Source organism: Phoxinus phoxinus, assembly GCF_949152265.1.
Source record: "Phoxinus phoxinus genome assembly, chromosome: 19".
In the NCBI taxonomy this organism is placed as follows: domain Eukaryota; kingdom Metazoa; phylum Chordata; class Actinopteri; order Cypriniformes; family Leuciscidae; genus Phoxinus; species Phoxinus phoxinus.
Window position 1 is genome coordinate 27,526,447 of NC_136894.1, and position 23,672 is coordinate 27,550,118.

At 38.4% G+C, this 23,672-nt stretch overlaps 2 protein-coding genes across 12 annotated transcripts in view; one reads left to right on the top strand and one right to left on the bottom strand.

Annotated features, from left to right (window-relative positions):
• The window catches only part of fam135b (family with sequence similarity 135 member B), a gene marked incomplete at its 3' end in the record, with an annotated part of 63,354 nt that extends 52,390 nt beyond the window's left edge, over positions 1-10,964 (bottom strand). The window contains exons 1-2 of one of the 2 annotated variants that reach the window (XM_079590703.1): positions 10,715-10,964; positions 1,831-1,922 (exon numbers count right to left, since the gene is read on the bottom strand). In XM_079590703.1, coding sequence (XP_079446829.1) covers positions 1,831-1,919 — 89 coding nt within the window. In that variant the 5' untranslated portion in view covers positions 1,920-1,922; positions 10,715-10,964. Of the gene's footprint in view, positions 1-1,830; positions 1,923-2,027; positions 2,497-10,714 lie in introns of those variants that run through there. The other variant, XM_079590702.1, reaches the window with a different exon arrangement.
• Positions 1-23,672, top strand: part of col9a1c (collagen, type IX, alpha 1c) — a 65,722-nt gene that overhangs the window by 17,486 nt on the left and 24,564 nt on the right. For 6 of the 10 annotated variants that reach the window (XM_079590711.1, XM_079590720.1, XM_079590714.1 and 3 more), the window contains 3 exons: positions 3,226-3,390; positions 18,171-18,329; positions 22,088-22,170. In XM_079590711.1, the coding sequence (XP_079446837.1) occupies positions 18,304-18,329; positions 22,088-22,170 (109 nt within the window). In that variant the 5' untranslated portion in view covers positions 3,226-3,390; positions 18,171-18,303. Of the gene's footprint in view, positions 1-3,225; positions 3,391-6,899; positions 6,961-18,170; positions 18,330-22,087; positions 22,171-23,672 lie in introns of all 10 variants that reach the window. The other 4 variants (XM_079590715.1, XM_079590716.1, XM_079590713.1 and 1 more) reach the window with 3 other exon arrangements.

The following is a 23,672-nucleotide window of genomic DNA, read 5'->3' on the forward strand; positions in this document are numbered from 1 at the left end:
TAGAATGATTTCTGGAGGATCATGTGACACTAAAGACTGAGTAATGATGCTGAAAATTCAGCTTTGACCACAGGTATGCATATAAATAGAACAAGTTTAATCAAATTAATTAGCATATGGGACTTCTCTCAAAAATATATAAAAAATCTTACCAACCTTTACACAGTATATAACATGCCAATTATTTTTAATGTCAACCCCTCATCCAAACACTGAATTAGCACCAAAGTTACTGTGGTAGAACTTCCAGAAGAATCATAAAGGTCATGGCAGGCTGCACAGTTTTGTCTCTGAACCTGAAATGAGTTCCTAGTCAGATCTCTATATGCTGCATAGTTAAAAACCAGTGACCTGTAAAGTCATTGAATTCCCTGTAGACTTCACCTGCTGCTCGCAGCAAGGGTGTAATTGATTTGGCTTGAACCAATGACAGGAAAATAATGTACAAAAACAGCAAAAATCAATCATTAATTTACCAGTCTACTGAACCGAACACCTTCATGCGATGCCTTATGGTCTTAGCGGGGGAGGTGTATATGAAAACAGTGTTTAACACTCAGTCCACACTACAAGCGAGCTGTACCTCACAGTCATTACAATCAGTAAAGATGTCAATATTGCAAACAACACGGCTTCAGACATTTGCAGTGTAGACAACTTTTTTTGGCAAACTTTGCACTTGCAGTGTAGATAACATGTGCATTGACAGTGTTACAGTGGTTATTTTTCCAGTAACTTCATTAAGGTAAACTAATGTGTAAATAACAATGTAATTAGCCAGGAAGATTCTCACCTCAAGAAATAGCTTGCATTTCTGCATATATGCCTAGACATGATATGCTACAACCGTCACTAAAAATAACAGCCTCAGAACTTTTCAATGGGAATATTGTTAGTAAAAATTTTTTTTTTTACATGAAACATACATACAGAGGACATTTCTAAAATAGGTATCAAATACACATACAGAGAAGTGTGATTTTTATTTTTATTGAATTTTTTTCACCAATAGTGGTACCAAATATAATGCGTTTCTGTCTCTCTGTCTACTGTTCGTCTAACAAACTCATGCCTTTGGTTGAGTGAATATTATTTCTCAGCCAATCAGGCTGTTCGAACAGATTGCATTTTTATTTGGTGTCACTAATAGCCTAGAAAAAAATCGAATTAATGTTCTGTTAATGTATTTCCTGTTGAAACAGGAAATTCGAGGGACACCTATCGACACTACCATTTAAAAGTTTGAGGTCAGTAAAAAAAACGTTTTCCGGTTTTTTTTTTTTTTTTTTTTTTTTTCAGATGAAATCTGCATTGTTGAGCATACGAGACTTATTTCTAAAACATTAAAAATCCTACTGACTCCATAAACTATTTAAGGGTAGTGTTTTTATGTAAATAGCAGAATATTCTTTAGTCTATATAGCATTTAGCAGATTTTATTTGGTTGGAGTTTTAGACAACCTTGAGTCCAAGATAAGTCATTAACATTTTTTTTGTGCATTTTACCATTAAAGAAAATGCATATATCGGCTAAAAGTCCATTTTGTCTGCATTTAGGAACACTTGCTGTTAACATGTTCTGAAAGCTAATGAGACATAAACTAAAACTCCAACACAATTCCATCTATTCATTGCAAAAGAACATGAAAAAATGTCCGGAATGTGAGCGCACGTTCTCAATTAAACTGCACAGAGTGATCCAAACTGGCTCTTAGGGTTTGTACATGATGCCGTCACCATGTGCTATTCCTGAACAGGTTGTTTAGAGACCAGATGCTTTACGAAGCCATTCATCAGAGCCTTCAAACATGCAGAAGAACACAGACTTACCCTCTCTGGAAGAGATCCACATTGTGAAACTTGTGCAACTCCAGTGAGAACTCCACAGTCCCCTGTACTTCCGACATCATCCATTCCATCACCTAGAGAGAACAAGAGAAGTTCATTTGCGGCTAAACACATCAAGCCTTGCATTGTCTTATCTAACCCAGAATGCATTTCTCTCTCAGAACTCTGTGTTGCTGTACCGTTGTCAGCGGAGCTGTTTGCCCATTGTGAGGGTGTGTGTTGTTCAATGAACATAATCCAGTGACTCAGTAATAGAGTGGCAGACGCACACCCGTGACTCAGGAAGACGCCATTTCTAATTACTCAGGCTGTGACTCATCTCAGACAATATTTGTTCTGGGAACCTGATGTGCCGCTCTGAGACAAAACAATGTACGCTGCACGCCACGGCTGCAAGACGGATGACAGCAGTGGCATTTCTGGATATGATCCCAAATCATACTTATGACACAATCCGCAGCTCAAAGCCACTTCACTCAAGCTGGACCTGTATGAGTGTGTGGTGCTAATCACATCTAATGGCTCCTTCCCACACCACAGGTTGTGTAGTTGTGACACGAGTGGAATGGCTGGAATCTGAGAGGATATGGGCTTTTCCAGACTGGCTTTATGCTGGAAGAATCAGCGTGTTTTAAACGGGAAAACTCAACCATGGTTATTAGTATTCACAAATTCACTCACAGTTTCTCTGTCTGTCCATCAGTCTCGTTATTGCATGCTCTCTTTCATAACTTTGACAGAAAGACTGATATATCCACCAAGCCATCAGCCCATATTGATGCCCAAGTGTCAGATTAATAAGTGATTATCAGTTCCAAAATCTTGAGTAAATTTATGTAAAATAAATTGTATTTTTTACAGTATTTACCATCATTAAATTGTACCACATTAAGAGGTGCCCAGGACACACAAACACACACATAAATAGTATATATATATATATATATATATATATATATATATATATATATATATATATATATATATATATATATACATATATATATAAAGTGCTCAATTATGCTGAAAATAATGTTGCAGTGAAAACTAAGGGTCTTGACAATATAAATAGTCTTTTTTTATTATCTATCAGTCAAATCGCCTGATATTGGAAGCAGATAAACTCAGAATAGTTGAAACTGTTTTCTATGCCATGTCACATCTATATTTTCTATAAAGTTAAAATGTTTCAATGTCTTAAAATATTCTAGATTCGATCTTCTTAAAAACTATTTCTTTAAAAACAAAACATTTAATAAAATCAGCAGTCATATCAGTAAATATGTACAGTATGGATTGGAAATAATTCTAACAGTTATGCTTCATTAGTAAGCATGGGTTTATTTCGGTTGACTTATCTATTGTTTTCTGTTCCAGGAGTGTCATGAAGACACATCAAGGCATGTTTCTCTGAAATACGCAGCATGTGTCCATAAACTGCACTGATATATTACCAACGAATCTGCAGATTGTAAGGACGTCCCATCGGTGGGGGGCAAAGAAGCAAAATTTCCTGGATATAAATCAGCTGGCATGTTGAAGGTGAGCTAAAAAAAACACATTTGCAACAGTGTGTGACGGCCAAACAGACGTGCACCGACCCTTATGATCCAAGTGTGTTTTATACAGTCGGTTAACTCCAGTGTGTGCTCATTATTGTCAGGCTCTGGTGAACATTCAAATCAAGGTCAATGAGACATATCCTCAACTTTATGTCTCAAAGTTCTCATTTAAGCTTAGATTAGACCTTCCAGACAAATTTTTTTTTTTTTTTTTTTTTACTTTATTTAGTAGCTGAACAAAATTAGTACCCATGTCACAGACACGGGCATATCCTCACCTTGGTGTTTCTAAGCAGTTAGAGATGATTATTCCCAAAAACTCTTCCTGATTCTTTGATGTTTGCTTTGATGTCAGAATACTGTGTCCAACAATGCATGAAAATAACAATACACTGCTTTTTTTTCTTGATTCATTATTCTGCCAAAAGTAAAGACATTTCTACACAAATTTGGATTAAACACACAAAATAGCTTTACTAACTTTAGAGAAGTTGGGTGACAATTCCATCCACCTATTTGTATCCAAATGTTGGGATATCGCATTAGAATACGCTTCATGGAAACACCAAGATGTGCATAAATTAAAAAAATAAAAACTTGTGCATTCAAATGAGGTAGATACATTTTTTATCCAATAAGAAGACATGCACATGAACTACAATGGAAACACATTTACCCAATAAATCGCTTGATACTTAACAAAAAACGTTTACTTTGCCTCAATAGAGAATTTGATTGGATAACTGGACTAACCTGTGGACTAACTGAGATCCTTAAAATGTTACCAAACTGTGTGAGCCATAGTAAGGAAAACTACAGGAGCTTCACTGTCAGACGTGATGGGGGAGCGCAAAAATGTTTCTCGGACCACTGATGAAATATTGATAGGAATGTTGTTTTAGAAAACATTAACAGACGGTGTTGAAAATGAAACAATAAAGGGGCTGGACGTGAGCGTGTGTGACGTAGCATTAGATGGCTATTATGAGTGGTTTGGTCCTTTGCCTCAGTATGGCGGTTAAAGGTTAACAGCTCTGGAGCTGCAGTCACCTTCCTCTGGCAGCTGATGCTGAGAAATGAAAAATATGTTTCCTTTGAAATGCTGCCCTTGCATTAACCGAACCAATGTTCCACCGTGTTTGCTTCACTGCTTGATTCAATATCCTGAGAGCCAGTCTGAGACGGGCCGGAGAGCATTGACCTCTGCTGCTGCTTGAGCAGAAACAGAGGGCATCATGGGTAACAATGCTTACTTTGAAACATACAGTGTGCATGTTGTAAAACTTTTGTACAATAGAATAATATGAAGTTTTTTCAGGCAAATGCAGCTGTTAAATTAATAAACAGAATGAAATATAAAGATGCTTTAGTAAAATATACCTTCTAAATTAATATATATTATATAATATTAAGTGTAAAGTTTTTTTTGGTAAATGCATCTGCTAATATAATACAAAATAGAACATCGAATAATATAAAGTTGCTCATTCTACAAGATTCATATATGATGCATATATAAGATTCATGTTTGTAATTAGATTTAGATGGTATGATGATGAAATAATATTGGTTTAAATGAGTTCACTACTTCCTTTACAAGGAAAAGTCACAGACAGCGGATGTTACCGGACATTAAACTGCTATCAAAAATCTTGTTTGCAAAGGAAGTCTGGGTTATGAATCTCGGTGTGTTAGGACTGTGAAGGGATCAGCCGCATGTATTACTGGGCACCTTCAATATTCTCTGAGATCTGCAAAAATGATGGAACGGTAATCTGCACTGCTCCAAGTTTACCTCCAGCAATATTCAATATTCTCGCGCATCTCTTGTGCGGTCATAAATCTACTGCTGTCTGAAGACACTTGCTCGACTTGTGTGCTTAATGAATTCTGTAGGCTGTGGGCTTGCTGTGAGTGATATATGATTTCATTCTGGCAATAGTGAAGAGTCTTATGGGCCTGTCAGTTTGTGTCAGTCTGTATGTGTGCTTGCATATATCTATTTGCGCCTGTGTTTGTAATTGTACATTGCAGATGTTAATGGCACTTTCCACGAATAGAGTACAAAATTGGTCCACTCTTAATAAAATGAAGCCACTTATACAAATAGTCAGTGAGAGGAGGTGCTTAACCTTCAAAAATTGTTCTTCAACAACCTCACATGGTCAAAGTAGTTTGATATAGTTTAGTTTGGAGTCTTGCATTAATTGCAACCAACGTGTTTTAGGAAAGAAAAATTGATTAATTGAAATATTATGAGCTGCAACACTCATCCATTTTATAAGCTACACCTGTTCAACTGCTCAATAACGCAAATATGTAATCAGCCAATCACAAAGCAGAAACTCAAAACATTTAGGCATGTAGACATGATCAAGACGATCTGCTGAAGTTCAATCTGAGCATCAGAATAGGAAGAAATGTGATTTAAGTGACTTTGAACATGACATGGTTGTTAATGCCAGACGGGCTGGCCTGAGTATTTCAGAAACTGCTGATCTACTGGGATTTTTTACGCACAACCATATCTAGGGTTTACAGGGAATGATCCGAAAAAGAGGAAATATCCAGTAAGCGGTGCCCATCTTCTTATAGCTACTTCCAGCAGAATAACGCACCATGTCACATAGCTCAAATCATCTCAAACTAGTTTCTTGAACATGACAATGAGTTCACTAAACTCAAATGCCTCCGCAGTCAACAGATCTCAATCCAATAGAGCAGCTTTGGGATGTGCTGGACATTGACATCATGGATGTCCAGCTGACAAATCTGCAGCAACTGCGTGATGTTGTCATGTTAATGTGGACCAAAATCTCTGAGGAATGTTTTCACCAACTTTTTGAATCTATGCCATGAAAAAATAAGGCAGTTTTGAATGCTAAAGGGTGTACCTAATAAACAGGCAAGTGGATGTATATACATAATATTAAATAACTCAAATAACAATGTTAAATGGCCGAGCTTAACAAAGAATTGATGTTGCACTGATTTTCTTCCATTCAGTGTTGTTGAAAAGGCCAAATGATGTCACTCCCTGTGTAGGAGGGCTTGAATATCAAAAATCAAATATGTCAAAATGATGTTTCATCAGAACTGAACACTGTGTTCACTTGCACCACGTGTCAGACAGGAAGTGAGCCAGCGGACATCGGTTTAACCCCTAACTTTAGTCGAGTCTGAAATCGATCAATAAGCACTTAGAAAGTTGCTCGGTGAGTCACAAGCTGTCTTGCATTCGGTTAAGACGTTCCATGTTTCGCCATTGCAGGAATATGACCACAATCAGTTGATATTAAATCAGTTTAAACCTAAATTCAATAAATCGGCTCCACAAGGAAGACAAACATGCAAATACGACAGTGCAGTCAGTTGTGTACAGGAATGGCAATGAATTAAGCTGTTGAACTGGAACATTTGATGCTGTACTTAGTCAACATACAGCACATTCCTTGAACTGAAATTACTTTTGTTTTTCCTATTTTACAGCACAAATCAACTACACCAGACTCACACACACTCCGAGCCACGCCTCAAAAGTCAAACTACGGTAACCCTCTGTCTAACATGTGACTACACTCTGTTGTACCATCATACTAACACATTTGTAGCCGTTTTGGAGTTGTGTGTGTGTGAGTGCACGTGTGAGATATCTAGACGTCTTCTTCTAAGCTTTTCTTCTGTTATAATGTAGCATATGGTGCAGTATATACGGCAACTAGTACTTACTATTTTTAAAAATACTGTAACAGTGCAATATTTCATAACACACATTTAAAACCATAGTCTGCTATGCTGATTTCACATGACCTCTTTATTCTGCAAATTTAATTCATTTTTAATATAATTTTGTGTGACACTTTTGCAAGTCTGTAAGTATGATTAACTAATTCAAGAAGTCAGTAAAATAATTTCTGGTTCTATATCACACTGGAATTAAAAGGTTAAGTGAGGCACAATGCATTGTGGGATACATTATCTAACACATTGTGCATTGAATGCATATTTTAGCAAAACTAGTTTTTCACACAAACAGAGAATTCACATGCTGTGCATAGTATTCATATTCTTTAGTTTAGGTAATAGTTTGGAATAGTAACATACTGTTTTTCTCAAGTAAGCTGGCTGTGACGCAAGTCTTTACTTTGCTCCAGAATTAGACCAATTTCCTACAGTCAGAAGACAGGGTGAGATGACAGGGGTTTGGGTTGTGTGGTTAGATCACAAGACATAAATATGACTGAACTAAACATATAAAGCCATTATTGTGCTTATTAAGCTTATTGTGGAATGAGATGGATAACCGTGATATTCAGCTCTAATGAAAGTCCTGCAGTTGGACAATAGTGCTTGTAAAATATTTATGCATCATGCGCTTGACCCTGCAGGAACAATGTGAAAGTGAAAAGAGATTAGAGAGATCACATGAGAGAGAGAGTCTGAGTACAAACGGTTACAAATCCACTCAAAGTGACCTGAGAAAACCTGGCACGAAATACACACACATGCTGTCAGATGGGGTTTACACACAGAGCAGTTCACATTGCAGTATTCACGGCTGACTCAAATCTGTTAATGTGTAAAAACATCCTGAATAGTCACAGATCACTGGCTGAAATGACAGAGATAAAATCACGCGAAAGTACAAAGATGACACTGCCTGCATTACATTGTGTCCAACAAAATGTTATTCTTAAAGATGATTGAAAATACGAATGCAACTCAATCAAAGCCTATCAAAACAGACTATTTGATGTTTATTGTGCAGGTTTGAGGAGAAGAGCTTGACCAATGAAATGTCGCTGTGGGCGTGGCTATCCAAGTAACAAAATGTCCACTTGTTGCAGCTGGTTAGTACAAAAATTACATGGACATTTTTTTTTCTGTTCATTTTATTGTGACACTGTGTCATAACCAGGTATGAAGTTTCCAGCTTAAAGTCAGTTGTCTGTCCACACTGAAAATAAAAAAAGCTGGTAACTGTTACGATACGGTGTGTTGAATGAAGCGCACGATAAGAATAGTCCAAGTATGATCAAATCCAAACACAGGAGAGCACAACCACGTGAAACATAGATGAGAATGGACAGAGACTAAGGGGCTGTTTACACGACACCGTTTTCAACAAAAAAAAAGGGAAACTTTCTATGTGTTTTGGTCGTTCATTTACACGACAACGGCGTTTTGGGGGCTTGAAAACGCAAACATTTGAAAACGGGTTTCAAAGTGCACGTTTTTGAAACCGGACTCCGTGTAAATGACAAAACGCGAATCTCTGAAGACGAGGACGTCATGCACATGCCAATTACGTGTTCACTCTACTGTTTCATCGCCATCTAATGGCAGCAGAATACAGCGTTTCTAGTCGTTTTCGCGAATCCGTGTGAACTGGGATCGTTTTGACTGGTGTCGTCTGTACGTGGAAAACTCTAAGGAAAAACATCTTCGTTTTAAGCATATCGTAGTCGTAAACGTACCTTAAAAAAGAGCTGTGGAGAGATGATTAATGAGATAACAGGTGAACAGGATAATAAACTAAACGAGGGGATGAAGTCATGAACATGAACACAGACCAACTGACTGAAACAAAAACATAATGACACGGGGCATACATCTTACAGTTACGCTTATTTTAACACTCATTCAACACCTATTGTAAGGTGACGTAGTAACACATTACTATATGTACCACTTAGCCTAGTAATAACAGTAAATTCTGCATAATTACAAGTAACTAACCCTAAACCAAACCCTAACTGTAACTATAGTAAGTACATGTATTCAATTGATATTACTTAATGCTTATTTGAGTAAGTACAATGTATCTACATCACCTTGAAATAAAGTGTAACCAAAAATGCTGAATGGCACACCATAATGAGAGACAACCTATTTCATATTTAATGTACAGCTATTTATATATCAATTTCACTGTGGGCGGAACTACCGCCCACAGTGAAATTAATATTAAAAATTAAACGGAAGCACTGTTGTTCTTTATTTGTCTTCATCTGTTCGCATAAAAAGTCTGATTTGCATAAAAAGTCTGAACAATGCTAACCAGTTTATGAAAACCTCACAATCAGTCACAATTTAGGAATTTGAATCCCTTGAGGATTATACGCTTTCTGTTGATTATTCTAGATCATCTACAGTGACTAAACTTAGCTGGTATTCATTCCCACAGGATCATGCAACGCGTGTTGCCTGGAGCAGTGTGGACAGACATGACCAATTGGAAGTCTGCTGGAAAATCTGCTGTTTTAACACATCAGTACAGCGCGCTGGCGTCTGGGGTCCTTCTTGTCCTCCGGCAAGCCTGGGCCACATCCATTAAACGCGTCAAAAAGCGTCTGTGCCCCGGCGGGACTCGCAGGTTTGCATTTGAATGTCACCATCTATAATCTGATTCGCCAAGACGGAGCTTTGAATGTCAGATTTATTGACCTTCATGAAAAGACGTCATCCCTCATCCACCTGAGCAATTCCTGTTTTCATCTGTTGATTTTTTTTTTTGTCGTCTCCATGTAAAAGTGTCCCGTTCGTGGTCAACGTCTGAATTTGACACATTATCCAGAATAACAGTGATTCCAGAGTAAAATCCCAATGGATTTGTTCCGTTCTCAGTGAGCTTCTGTAGCCAGGAGTTTCTTGAGTCTTCAGCCGGCTGTTTGTGTCAGTTCAGCCCTGCTAGAAACACCTCATTACACAAAACCTCTGAGCGCTAGAAGAGAGGTTGACACCTAGTTTTTAACCAAACCAAAAGACTAGTTTTTCCTCAGCATAACATAAAATGCGTCATATACCATGAAAATCCATGTCATGACTCATATGTGGTTCCTTCTGGTTTTGATTGAACTCTTTCTGACCCTTCAAACGACATATTAGCCCCAGCTAACTACTGTACTTACATATAACAGAAACCAAACGAGTGCACATGCACCTAAATCAAATCATTCCCGGTCGAGGTGTCCGGCACACGGCGTACCGCTCAAGTCGCACACCAATGTCACCCGTCACATGCTTCAAATGTGTTGTTGTGGTGTACAAATACATGTCTGTGTCTTTCTGATGGAGCCAGATGGCTGGAGCGTTGCATTGGCAGAATATGCATCCAATATGTTCCTAACAGGGATTTATGCCGGATAACGGAATATTTTCCTGCCAGTCAATCTAAGAGAAGCTTAAAGACCAGACCAGACTAGACAAGTCATTAAGAAACAGCAGTCAAAAGCAGTCGGTCGACGTGAGCCAAACACAGAGGAACAATAAAAGAGAAAGAGCGTAAACATCCATCGCCTTACCTGCCTGTGCGACGACGCGACCCTGTAGGCGTGATCTGCGCACCCGCTTTGATCCTATGTCATTAGTTCAGAGGGAGGGAGTGTGTGTGACTACGGCAGGTCTCAGTGTTGACACGGACATGAGCGGCTCACGGCTGCTTCTGCTGCTGGTGCTGATGCTGATGCTGTTGTTGCCATGGTGATCATTCAGCTCCTGCGCGCTGCGGTACCGCGCTTGCGGTCTCCCACCTCCAGAGATGATGTCCAATCTGCCTAAGTGCTGCTGCGCCACTCGCTTGGCCCCTCTCTCTCTCTCTCTCTCTGCATGATAATGCTCAGGGATAGATACTGTATGTGCTCTGTGTTGTCACATGCACTATGCATGCGGGCTTACGCCAGTGTCAATAGATGTGCGATAATTCAACTTCAATTCAACTACACAATAATTCACACATTCAACACACCATATGTGTCCATGTACTCGTTGAGGATCAAAACCTAAATTGATTGTGGTTGGATCGAACTATTTCCCTTTGCATATTATCTATTAAGTAATAAACCAATCAATAAATCTAAAATAATTACCAAAGTGTGTGTGTGCGTGTGCGTGTGCGTGTGTGTGTGTGTGTGTGTGTGTGTGTGTGTGTGTGTTCACCTATTATATCAGCATTGGCTGGCATCTTCCAGCAGTGATTTTATGAATGGCTTTTTTCTTATGGCAGTTTCAGACTCTAAATTTTTGAATTTGTTTAATAAAGTACATTGCTAGTTACTGTCAGAGGGTTTATTATTTTATGGGTTTATTATTTTGGATACAATTATATTTGATATACTGTATATTATTATTATTTAAGAATGGGTAGTCACAATATGACTAAAAGCCTTGTTTTGTGTACCAGTACTAAAGTTAAAAGATATGGTTAACCCTATGTTAGCCAGTACCTCCCTTAAAGGGACAGTACACCCAAAAATGAAAATGCTGTCAACATTTTCTCAGCCTAAAATTGTTCCAAACCTGTATGGATTTCTTTCTTCTGCTGAACACAAAAGAAGATATTTTGATATTTTTCAAAATACCTTCTTTTGTGTTAATCCCAATAAAGAAATATATACAGGTTTTGAACGACTTGAGGGTGAGTAAATGATGGCAGAATTTTCATTTTGGGTGTACTATCCCTTTAATACTCTCATAATATTGAGTTAATCACACATGAGGATTTTGATGTACTTGCCAAAAAATGGTCAGACCATCTTTTTTAAACAGTATTGCTGAAAAAAAGATATATTAATGATATGCCCATGAGTGTTGGGTGTTAAGCCTCTGCTATTTGTAATAACATATTTATGTTACCCAGCGTTCAGAGCAGTCACACTGATGGTTGTTTAAACACACAGTGTGTGCTGTGCAGTAAAAGCATGCAGGTCTGTTTCGGCCAGCGGATGTAGAGGTCACCTCACTGTGTGTACCAATCAAATATTGATGCTGTATCGGTGCAGTCAGTATATACATCCTTCTGAGAGTGTTTTTAAAAGCTCACGTGGGTAGTTGCACAATAACGCTGCGTTTCTGAGTACTAGCAGACTCTGCAGGTGTGCAGACAGTGTTATGGGTTTATCTAAACTGCACCATCTGGTCTTGGACAGGTAACTTCCTGATTTTATCTGCATACAGGAAACCCGGAATACTAGGGGGTCATGCCATTGCATAAGCAAATACCATGAGTTCTGCAAACCATAGAAACCTGCAATTACATGCAAACTCTTAATATTTCTGCACTATTTAGTATGTTTGCTATAAAAAAAATCACATTTTCTGAATGCACAGAATGTGGGGATGAACTGCTACAAAAATGTAAAGTGTACAACCAGAGCACACTACTGTATATCCTATAATGCAATACAGCAACTTGACCTATCAGTTTTATGAACGAATCGTAAGCAGTATTCTCTGCAATTTTTCTTTCACAAATCTTTTTTTTGTGAAATTTCTGCCATAGGATAAAGTTTTTTTTTTAAGTAATTTTTTTTCAAGGAAATTTTTATACAAGATTGGATTTAAAAATGAATGTTTTTATTTTTTAACACCATTTGCTGAAGGTCATGTGACAGCAATTCAATTCAAATTTATTTGTATAGCGCTTTTCACAATACATATTGTTTCAAAGCAGCTTTACAGAAAATGCATTTCAAAAATGTACAAACAAAAATACAGTTAGTTAATTATAAATTAAGGGCATAACATATCGCCGGCGTTGGGTCGTCTCTTCACAGGCGTCGAGTCGTCTCATCACAGGCGTTGGGGCATCTGAAGTCTCCATGAGAGGCTGGATACATAACTGGAGCTGACGAACTCTATTTGAGTTATAGGGACAGGCGTCCCGAGATAACAACAAAAAAGGCAGATGGGAAATAATTTGCGTAGCTGCTGTTCATAATATGAATGCATTTGATCTGATTTAACTGTAGTATAAAAGGTATGAGATGCATCATGTGAATGCTTGGCTAAAGAGATGCGTCTTTAATCTAGTTTTAAACTGGGAGAGCGAGTCTGAGCCTCGGACAATATCAGGAAGGCTATTCCAGAGTTTAGGAGCTAGATGTGAAAACGCCCTCCCTCCTTTAGTGGACTTAGTTATCCTAGGTACGACCAGAAGCCTCGAATTTAGCGATCTTAAAGAGCGCGATGGATTGTAGAGCTATAGAAGATCTCTTAAATACACAGGAGTTAAACCATTTAGGGCTTTATAGGTCAGTAACAATACTTCGTAATTGATACGGAACTTAATGGGTAACCAGTGTAGAGATGATAAAATTGGCGTTATATGATCATATTTTCTTGACCTAGTAAGAACTCTAGCAGCTGCATTTTGGACTAACTGTAGCTTGTTTACGGAGGATGCAGGACAACCAGCTAATAAAGCATTACAGTAATCTAGTCTCGAGGGAATGCTACAACAAGAATGCAACTTTTTAAAACATTTGACTGAATAGCATACAACTATTGCTATGTCTGTTATATACATTTAAAAGTATTGTATTGACCATTTTTTAATGAACAGGCTGCTCATAATTGAACTTGATCATGTGGTAGTTAAAGTACTGTAGGTATATTAAAGGGGTGGTTCGGGATTTTGGACATCGGACCTCATTTTCAAGTTAGCCTAGTTGTTATTCATCAGTGGAGACAGTTTTCAATAATGTTCATCCAGTCCTTCCAGTTGCTTAGTTCGCCGATGCTAGGCTAGCGCGAGTCAACGGTATAAGCTAGCCTGCCATTAAAAACTGTTTTACCCACTCCACAGTACACCAAAATCAAATAAATTATAACGCCAGACTGTCGATGTAAATGTCTATTGAGAGAATAATGTTAGAAATCAAACTACCGGTTCTCTTACATCTCAATGATCGCATTACATTTACAGGAACTAGTTTCTCAGCAGCGGCGGAATTTTACTTTGCTCCGGTTAGTAGTGCTGCGCCGAAAAGTAAACACAGAACAGAAGCGCGCGCACTACAGACGGGACGTCTAGCTAGCTAGTAGCCATGAACAACGATATTGAAAAACATTTGATTGTAAACTAAGGAATTGGCAACATGGTGATTCGTTGTGCATTTCGAAATTGTAAAAATAAACCAAATAGATGGTCATGCAAAAAGTTTCCACAAATTTCCATTGAGAGATCCAGAAAGGAACCAACTGTGGCTTCTGTCTGCTGACAACAGGACACAGGCAGAGACTATTACAGTTGCGAATTTGTAGTGATTATTTTAGACCAGACGACTTTGAAAAAACCCATAATCGAAACGTTTATAAGTCACTGACAAGGAATGCAGTTCCAGCCGTCTTTCATATGCACAACAGCAGATGAACAGGTAATAACTTTTGTTAGGCTACTATCTATCTATGAAGCTAGTCCTTTTTCATAACTGATAGAATGACGATGACAGCGTTAGTGGAGATAACGTTACAGTTCAATTTCTGCCCTTTTAGCATCCATCTCGATTAGTTCTTCGTCTGTGTATTCCGGCTCATACATGTACGGTTCGTTGAATAAAACACATTCCTCGTCTCCAAAGTCTGAAACATTGGCATGGCTTTCAAACGTGGCCATAGTCCTATGTTGATTTCTTAGTGAAATATATACTCTGCTTCTGTAGTGATGAGTGTCAGCGGCAGGTAAATACACTTGCGTCATGTGGAGACTCTCTCGGTTGCCTAGGTAACTTAATATCACTCCGCCGCTGCTGTAGACTGTGCTAATAAATACAGGGAACAAAGTATAACTCTTGCAATGCAATGAAAGGGTAGTTTGATTTCTAACATTATTCTCTCAATAGACATTTACATCGACAGTCTGGCGTTATAATTTATTTGCTTTTGGTGTACTGTGGAGTGGGTAAAACAGTTTTTAATGGCAGGCTAGCTTATACCGTTGACTCGCGCTAGCCTAGCATCGGCGAACTAAGCAACTGGAAGGACTGGATGAACATTTTTGAAAACTGTCTCCACTGATGAATAACAACTAGGCTAACTTGAAAATGAGGTCCGATGTCCAAAATCCTGAACCACCCCTTTAACATTATATCACCTAAAGAAATATATGGTTATAAGTTGTAAAATATACAGGCATCCTGTAAAACTGAAATCAATCTAACCAGTAAATTACCGTAAAATGACCAGAATGACTTTACCGGTAAATACATAAATGTGCTGTTCTGACGTTTTGACAGCGTTTTTTTTTTTTTAATTTTTACAGTTAAGAGACTATTCACACATCAGAAACAAAACATCTGTAAATTCTGTGATGTCAGTCATCGGAGATGATCTTTAAAAGCTGCGCCGTTGTCTTTATTCGCCTGCACGATGAGAATCTCTTTGGTTTCACTATCTGTTCAATTTGACAATTGTTTTTTGACAGGCATGAGTTGATGATCAAACAGAACACATACTGTCTCAGTAGGCTGGCACTACATTTGAATTTGAACTTACTTTGCGACCCTTAAAAAAAGTGCATTCTAGTATGAATATAAGTAGTATAGATTACATTCCGAAGTACTGCATCCGCCATGTTGTTACTGTCACGTGACCTACCAGCTTCACTGCCATTCATAAATCCTCTACCGTGGCTTCATGCTATAGTAAAGTGTCAATCGAATGCACACTTCAGAATCTCAACGGTATTAGGTCATCGTTAGCCTGGCTCCGCCCTCCTACGTACTTCTGCTCAATTTTAATTTTCCTTCAGAACTATGTCTGGGATTGTGGTATATTCTTGGGTTTTCTCCTGTCAATTTTTTACCAGTCCAATCAGCAAACAGAGGGAGTGGCTGAGAACGATGACGTTGAGGTTGTGCGCTAGTTTGAGTCGTCATGCGTCACGACCAAACGTTAGCGATTGGTTACTGCAGATCCAGAGTGACTCTGGGCAGATCCAATAGTTTTAAACTTCAACAGAGTACCCGCCTTCAAGGAAGTTAACGCTTGTCAATGGAGAGAGGCCAGACTCTCTGTACAAATGAAATGTACGAGAATCTGGTAGAACCAGGCTTGGTCATTGTGGTACTTTTCGCCTTTTTTATTTTTTTTAAATACTTTGAATTTCGGACACTGTTTTTCGCATACTATATAGTAGGAAAGTATTCGATTCAGACGCAGCAAGGGCCTTGAACGCGACACACTGAAAAAGCTGCGAGATGCGGCACAAGGGTCATAGATGTCCATCTAGCACATATTTACATAGAAAAAACTATTAAAATGCAGCGCCGCTTACTGTGAACAGTGTGGATTTCAAACCTTTTTCAAACAGGCGGTGTCATTCCGTAGTAATTGACCACACATGCTCTCGGTCACACAATGATGCTGTATTAGCAGACTTGATTTTTTGTATGGCTCCCTATCAGTACAAGAGAAGCCAGAGAATGTCTGACACAGTAATTTTGCAGTCTTCACACATTCTTCAAGTTTTTTTTTTTTTTTGCTTGGTGTCTAAAATCTTTAATTAATGACCAGCCATCCAGATGTTCCATGACAGCTTGAACATGTGTTTTATGAGTACATGATGCATGCTTCAGCATTTCTTCGTTTTAAGCTTGTTATAACTTTTTTCAAGTGCTTTTCACTTTCTTTTTATAACAGACGAAACTGCTTTAATCTTGTGAAGAGTGAATGAAGGTGTTGAATTATATATCCTGTAAGATGAAATGCAGATTTTGTCTGAGCCCTACAGCAATACCCTAAGTCCTCTTGTAAGGTATAAATTACGTAACATTTGATGTAACAGAAGTCATTGTGGCTGACATGCCTGTGAGCAAGTAACTTTCATAGACCCGTTTTGATGTCATTAGTATTTCCTTTCCCAGAATCCTCCTCTGATGAGGGCAAAGCTGCAAGGCAAGACCTTTATAGTGAGGGTGCTTATGTAAGCAGACTCAGATCGACCTCACAGTCATTTTACAGCGACTTTACAATCTCCTTTTTCTTTTGAGACTATTCCCAAAGGGGTCTCCCGTTCATTTATATAATCAAATAAGGACTAATCTAATATATAAACATGCAAATGTTTTCTCGGTTTATTATGCAATATGTCCCATCTGTTAGATGTGCCTCAACATCCCTCAGTTAGTCATCAGTACATGTCAAACCATTGTCTGAGGAAGATTGGCAGAGATTTGTTGGCTGCTGCTTTTTTTATTCCATCAGCTTTTGTCTATTTTTTTTTTTTGGTGCCTTCAATGTTTAAACACATATTTTTGCCATAAATTGAGATTTATTATGGAATATGTCCCAATTGACAGATTTATCTCAACATCCTTCACTATTAGTCATCAGTCGGTCTGACTAGAAACCTGAACCCACTGAATTCTGCAGAAAACTACAAATTTCTTTTACATTTTAACCATTTTAAATCCTTTTTTGCAGATTTTCTCCAACAATCAAGGCAGAAAATGTGACAGAACAAAGTTTGAAGGAGCTCTACAATGCAGTAATTTCAGTGTCTACCTGGAGAAACCTTGAATCCAGCATTGTTAAAGAACACTACCGTCTCCTCATATTTTCCAGCAACGTCTTTACCCGCATATGCAACTTTTGTGAAATCAGCACGGATTTATTCATGCAGTTGGAAGTATGATTCGTGAATAATGGTTGTCAACCAGGTGGTATGCTGAAAGTATTTTTTTTAACCAGCTTCAAGAACACACAATCTAACTGTGTTTATGACAGGCTCTCCCCACAGTAGGGCTTCCCATTAGAAGAATTACCGCTGCTCAACACGTGTTATTAGCTCCTGTGCAGAAATGAAAAAAGGTGCTCGTAACGCCCGAGGCGCAACATCTCCCCTAAACATCAGCCATAAAAAAAAAAACATGCCACCACCCCTCGAAGCTCACCCAGCCAATGGGACGCCAGGAACCAAGCCAGGTCGCCCTCGCAAAAAAAACCTTAATGTGTCCCAAAAGTTTGGCATCTCTTGCACAGGTCGTCTTCAGTCAGATAGGCCTGTGGGCACAGCTGCATACAGACTGGAGGGGGACGACGCATCTCTGGACCAAAGGACAAGACTTCTTCTACATCCATTCAGACTCTCACATCCCCGTTGAGGGACAGAAACATGGCTCCTCAACTCAGCATGAACAGGTAAGATCTCAAACACTTGGTGACCCTCATGGAAAACATGAAAAAGATCTTAACTTATTTTGTGAGAGTATTTTTTGGGAATATTTCCCTCTGATGAGTTGCTTTGACTCTTTGTTGAGTGACTCGAGTGTTTTGAATACTCACCGACTGTAAAACTAATTCCTATTCCCTGAGCAATTTGTGTCTAATTTCCCTTCGATAAGCTAACTGTACCTTAACACACACTTATTTAGGACCTAAATTGAGGCTTAACTGCGTCTGTGTTGATCAATAGGTGTTTTTATCTTCGAGTTTTTAAGGCAGGCTCTTCTCTGTTAGTACATGATAAAATACCTGTGTGAATCTGTATGATTTTCTTTTCTTCTAAGCGCCTTTGTAATTATAGTTTAGATGAAAGTTGAGGAGGAACTTCCCTCAACATCTGGATGAAAGACAGCAGTTGGTTTGCTCAGGAAAACAGCAGTTGTCTTGAAAGAGACTGACACGTCCCAACACAAATCTGATGATGTCCTCCATATTACAGTGTGTGCGTTTTGCAAGATGAGAATGTCGGACACATTAGGCCACATGTTAGCTACTCAATTGAAATGACTTTATATGAGTATATTCACTGTAATATCATGGTCAGATGTTATGGAAAACCTGTTACCGGTAATATCAGGGAATTACATTTTTTTGATTTCCAAGCCTGGAAGAGTAATACAAATCTAAAATATTCAAAAAATATAAGAAATATTTTGTAATAATTCATGTAAATACTATGGTCAAAAGGTTTTAAGAACCCTGCACAGAACTTAGGTATATGGTATACCACTAAATGATCTTTCAAAGAAGTAAAATGTTTTGGTTAATGGATTTTGGACCAATACTATAGCATTATCATCTGATTTTTTTACTGCCACAACTTTGTAAGGGTATTTACTGTGTATATTACTTCATGGAAGGTAATATGGAACATTTCTCAAAAAATCTGTGCTTTATGGCTGATGTTCAGTGAGTCAGTTGTTACATAAAGCGGACTGAGTTCCCCCTCAGTTTTGGTATTTTTACTCTGTTGCTGGTCACAAATCTCCTGTACTATGATTAATCAGTAGCTTGTGATTTCCGGAACGTTCCCTCATACGTTCGTGTTCAGAAAGGGAATGAAGCCCTGCATGGATTACGGGTGTTCAACAGGATGAAATCCAAGATTTAAATAACCCCACCTTCTAATCTGAGCTTCACCCACTGCTGTATGAGACATAGTGAGAATCCTGCAAAACATCATGCTCTCAGATGACAAGGCCATACTGCCTTTATATACAGTATGTAATATGCTATGGATATTGGTTGGACTAAATACTAAATAATGAACATATTTCTCATGTTTTTACTTATACTCTGACACCCTTTTTGAAAAGGAGTTTTTGAAGTGTTTGGAAAACTGTGATCATTAACTAGCATTCTGATTTCTGGAAATGTTTTCTGACCAAGTTGCCTTCACTGAGAGCTTTGTGTTGTTAGATATTCTCACATGAGTCTGCATGGTCACATTACCCCACAATCTATAGATAATAAATGAAGGAATCATATCTTTCATGTGGTTTACGACATTTCTTTCTTTCTTTCTTTCTTTCTTTCTTTCTTACTTTCTTTCTTTCTTTCTTTCTTTCTTTCTTTCTTCATGAAAGTGAAAATAATGTGGTAACACTTTACAGTTTACACTAAGGTTTCATTACATCACCTAATGCACTGAGCTAACATGAACAAATAAGGAATGACTATTTTTATTAACTAACATTAACAAAGATTAATAAATACTGTAATAAATGTATTGCGCATTGTTAGTTCATGTTAGTTAATACAATAACTAATGTTAACTAATGAACCTTATTGTAAAGTGTTACCATAATCTTAATGATCCTAAAATGTTTTTCTTTCTTTTCTTTTCAAAATGTTTTTAATTTCAAACCTTTCAATAAAACATCACTTAGTTTGATTTATAAGCCGTTTTCCTCATGGGGACAAACAATGTCACACAACGCACAACTGTTTTCAACATTTATAATAATAATAATACGTTTCTTGAGCAGCAAATCATCATATTAGAATGATTTCTGGAGGATCATGTGACACTGAAGACTGGAGGAATGATGCTGAAAATTCAGCTTTGCATCACAGGAATAAATTATATTTTAAAATGATATTTATTGACTCAGTTGTTATTCAAATGTTGACATCTGCCTTAGTGCGTTCATTAGATTTAATCAGAGAAGATCTGATGTCTGAATCGTTTATTGAGGTAGATATTTATAATGAATCCGTGTCAGCAAACTTGAACACATGATGACTGACGGGCTGAGAGCTTGCCAAGTTTTGTGATCGACCAACATGTGCGTAGGCAGATTGTAAGTGTTGTAGTGCTGTCACAAAGACTGCTGTGAATTATCAGGGCTTCTGTTTCAGATATCTGATATCTGTCAGGTAACAGGACAATTTATGCATAATATGTGCCAAAAAATCACTTACGGGAGCTTTTAAATGTTTACCATTAATCCAGTAGAAGAAAAGGGTACTGAATGACTTGCTGAATGTATTCTGGACTTGCTTCTGACCCTGACAAGAGCCTAAAGCTCACTGTGTGATGGATGGATGGATGGATCATGGATGGATGGATGACAGGGTTAGGTGTGTGCAATGCTGTGGATAGATTGTGCACATTGTGTGACACTCATGACTCATTCATCATTACTGTGGCAGAATATATTCCTGTCACCTTCCTGTGCCTCTAGCCAATTGAAAACAACAACAACAACAACCACACACACACACACACACACACACACACACACACACACACACACACACACACACACACACACACACACACACAGGGACAGGTGGCTCGGGTCTGATCAAAAGCTCAGTGTCTCTTTCCCTATCTCAGCGTGGGTCTGTTCCAGTCTGGCGCTGCTGGGGTTTCTTGAGTGTCTGTGTCTGTCTGACTGACTGAATAATCTGGTCTTCAGTGTCGTTATTGTTCAAAACTTTGGGCTCAGTACTATTGTTTTACTGTTTTTGAAAGAATTTTCATTTTTTGTGATCAGAAATACAGTAAAAACAGAAATATTGTAATGGCAAATGTTGCAATTTGAAATAACTGTTTTCTATTTGAATACATTTTAAAATATAATTTATTCCTGTGATGCAAAGCTGAATTTTCAGCATCATTACTCCAGTCTTCAGTGTCACATGATCCTATACAGAAATCATTATAATATGATGATTTTCTGCTCAAGAAACATTTAATATTATTCTTATTATTAATGTTAAAAACAGTTGTGCTGCTTCATATTTTTGTGGAAACCGTGTTACTTTTTTTCAGGATTCTTTCATAAATGGAAAGTTCAAAAGAACAGCATTTATTTGAAGTAGAAATCTTTTGCTACATTATAAATGTCTTTAATGCCATTCATTTAATGCATCATTGCTGAATAAAAGTATTAATTTCTTTAAAAAAATAAAAGAGCGAAAACATTTTTTGACTGACTCCAAAATTCTAATCAAAACATATTTTGAATCAGAGACACCAAATATCCATATTCCTGCTTTAAACCCCACTTTCAAACCCTTTCAAAAAGGGGAACACGTCTTGCCAATGTTCAGAATAATAGTTACTTTTTTGCATTACTACTTCCTCAGTCTTGAATATTTGTTTGCATGTATTATTTTTATGATAAGGATGTTTTGTGAATCAGAATGGTGTCTGTCTCTGGCAGGAGTCGGGTCTGGCGACGGACATTGGCAGGATGTTTAACACGTATGATTGTCTTCACATTGCTCTGTGCTCCAGCTCTCGCTCGTGAGTATCTTCTTTTAATGTGTCTCAGAAATTTGAACTAGTGATAACATACTCTTGCTCTGGTTCTTATCCCATAATGTCTTTGTCTTTCCTGTTATTTTTTTTTTTGTCATTGTTATTCATTGTCAGGTATAAATTAATATCAGATATGAGGAATCAAGAAAACTGAAGAAAAAAAAACACATTGGTCCTTACTGAAGCTCAAACGTGCTGCGTAACACGAGAATGAACCTCATTGGTCCTTACTGAAGCTCAAACGTGCTGCGTAACACGAGAATGAACCTCATTGGCTCTTGCTGAAGCTTAAACGTGCTGCATAACACGAGAATGAACCTCATTGGCTCTTGCTGAAGCTCAAACGTGCTGCGTAACACGAGAATGAACCTCATTGGCTCTTGCTGAAGCTTAAACGTGCTGCGTAACACGAGAATGAACCTCATTGGTTCTTGCTGAAGCTCAAACGTGCTGCGTAACACGAGAATGAACCTCATTGGCTCTTGCTGAAGCTCAAACGTGCTGCGTAACACGAGAATGAACCTCATTGGTTCTTGCTGAAGCTCAAACGTGCTGCGTAACACGAGAATGAACCTCATTGGTTCTTGCTGAAGCTCAAACGTGCTGCGTAACACGAGAATGAACCTCATTGGTCCTTACTGAAGCTCAAACGTGCTGCGTAACACGAGAATGAACCTCATTGGTTCTTGCTGAAGCTCAAACGTGCTGCGTAACACGAGAATGAACCTCATTGGTTCTTGCTGAAGCTCAAACGTGCTGCGTAACACGAGAATGAACCTCATTGGTTCTTGCTGAAGCTTAAACGTGCTGCGTAACACGAGAATGAACCTCATTGGCTCTTGCTGAAGCTTAAACGTGCTGCGTAACACGAGAATGAACCTCATTGGTTCTTGCTGAAGCTCAAACGTGCTGCGTAACACGAGAATGAACCTCATTGGTTCTTGCTGAAGCTCAAACGTGCTGCGTAACACGAGAATGAACCTCATTGGCTCTTGCTGAAGCTCAAACGTGCTGCGTAACACGAGAATGAACCTCATTGGTCCTTACTGAAGCTCAAACGTGCTGCGTAACACGAGAATGAACCTCATTGGTTCTTACTGAAGCTCAAACGTGCTGCGTAACACGAGAATGAACCTCATTGGTTCTTGCTGAAGCTTAAACGTGCTGCGTAACACGAGAATGAACCTCATTGGTCTTTTGCTGAAGCTCAAACGTGCTGCGTAACACGAGAATGAACCTCATTGGTTCTTGCTGAAGCTCAAACGTGCTGCGTAACACGAGAATGAACCTCATTGGCTCTTGCTGAAGCTCAAACGTGCTGCGTAACACGAGAATGAACCTCATTGGCTCTTGCTGAAGCTCAAACGTGCTGCGTAACACGAGAATGAACCTCATTGGCTCTTGCTGAAGCTCAAACGTGCTGCGTAACACGAGAATGAACCTCATTGGCTCTTGCTGAAGCTCAAACGTGCTGCGTAACACGAGAA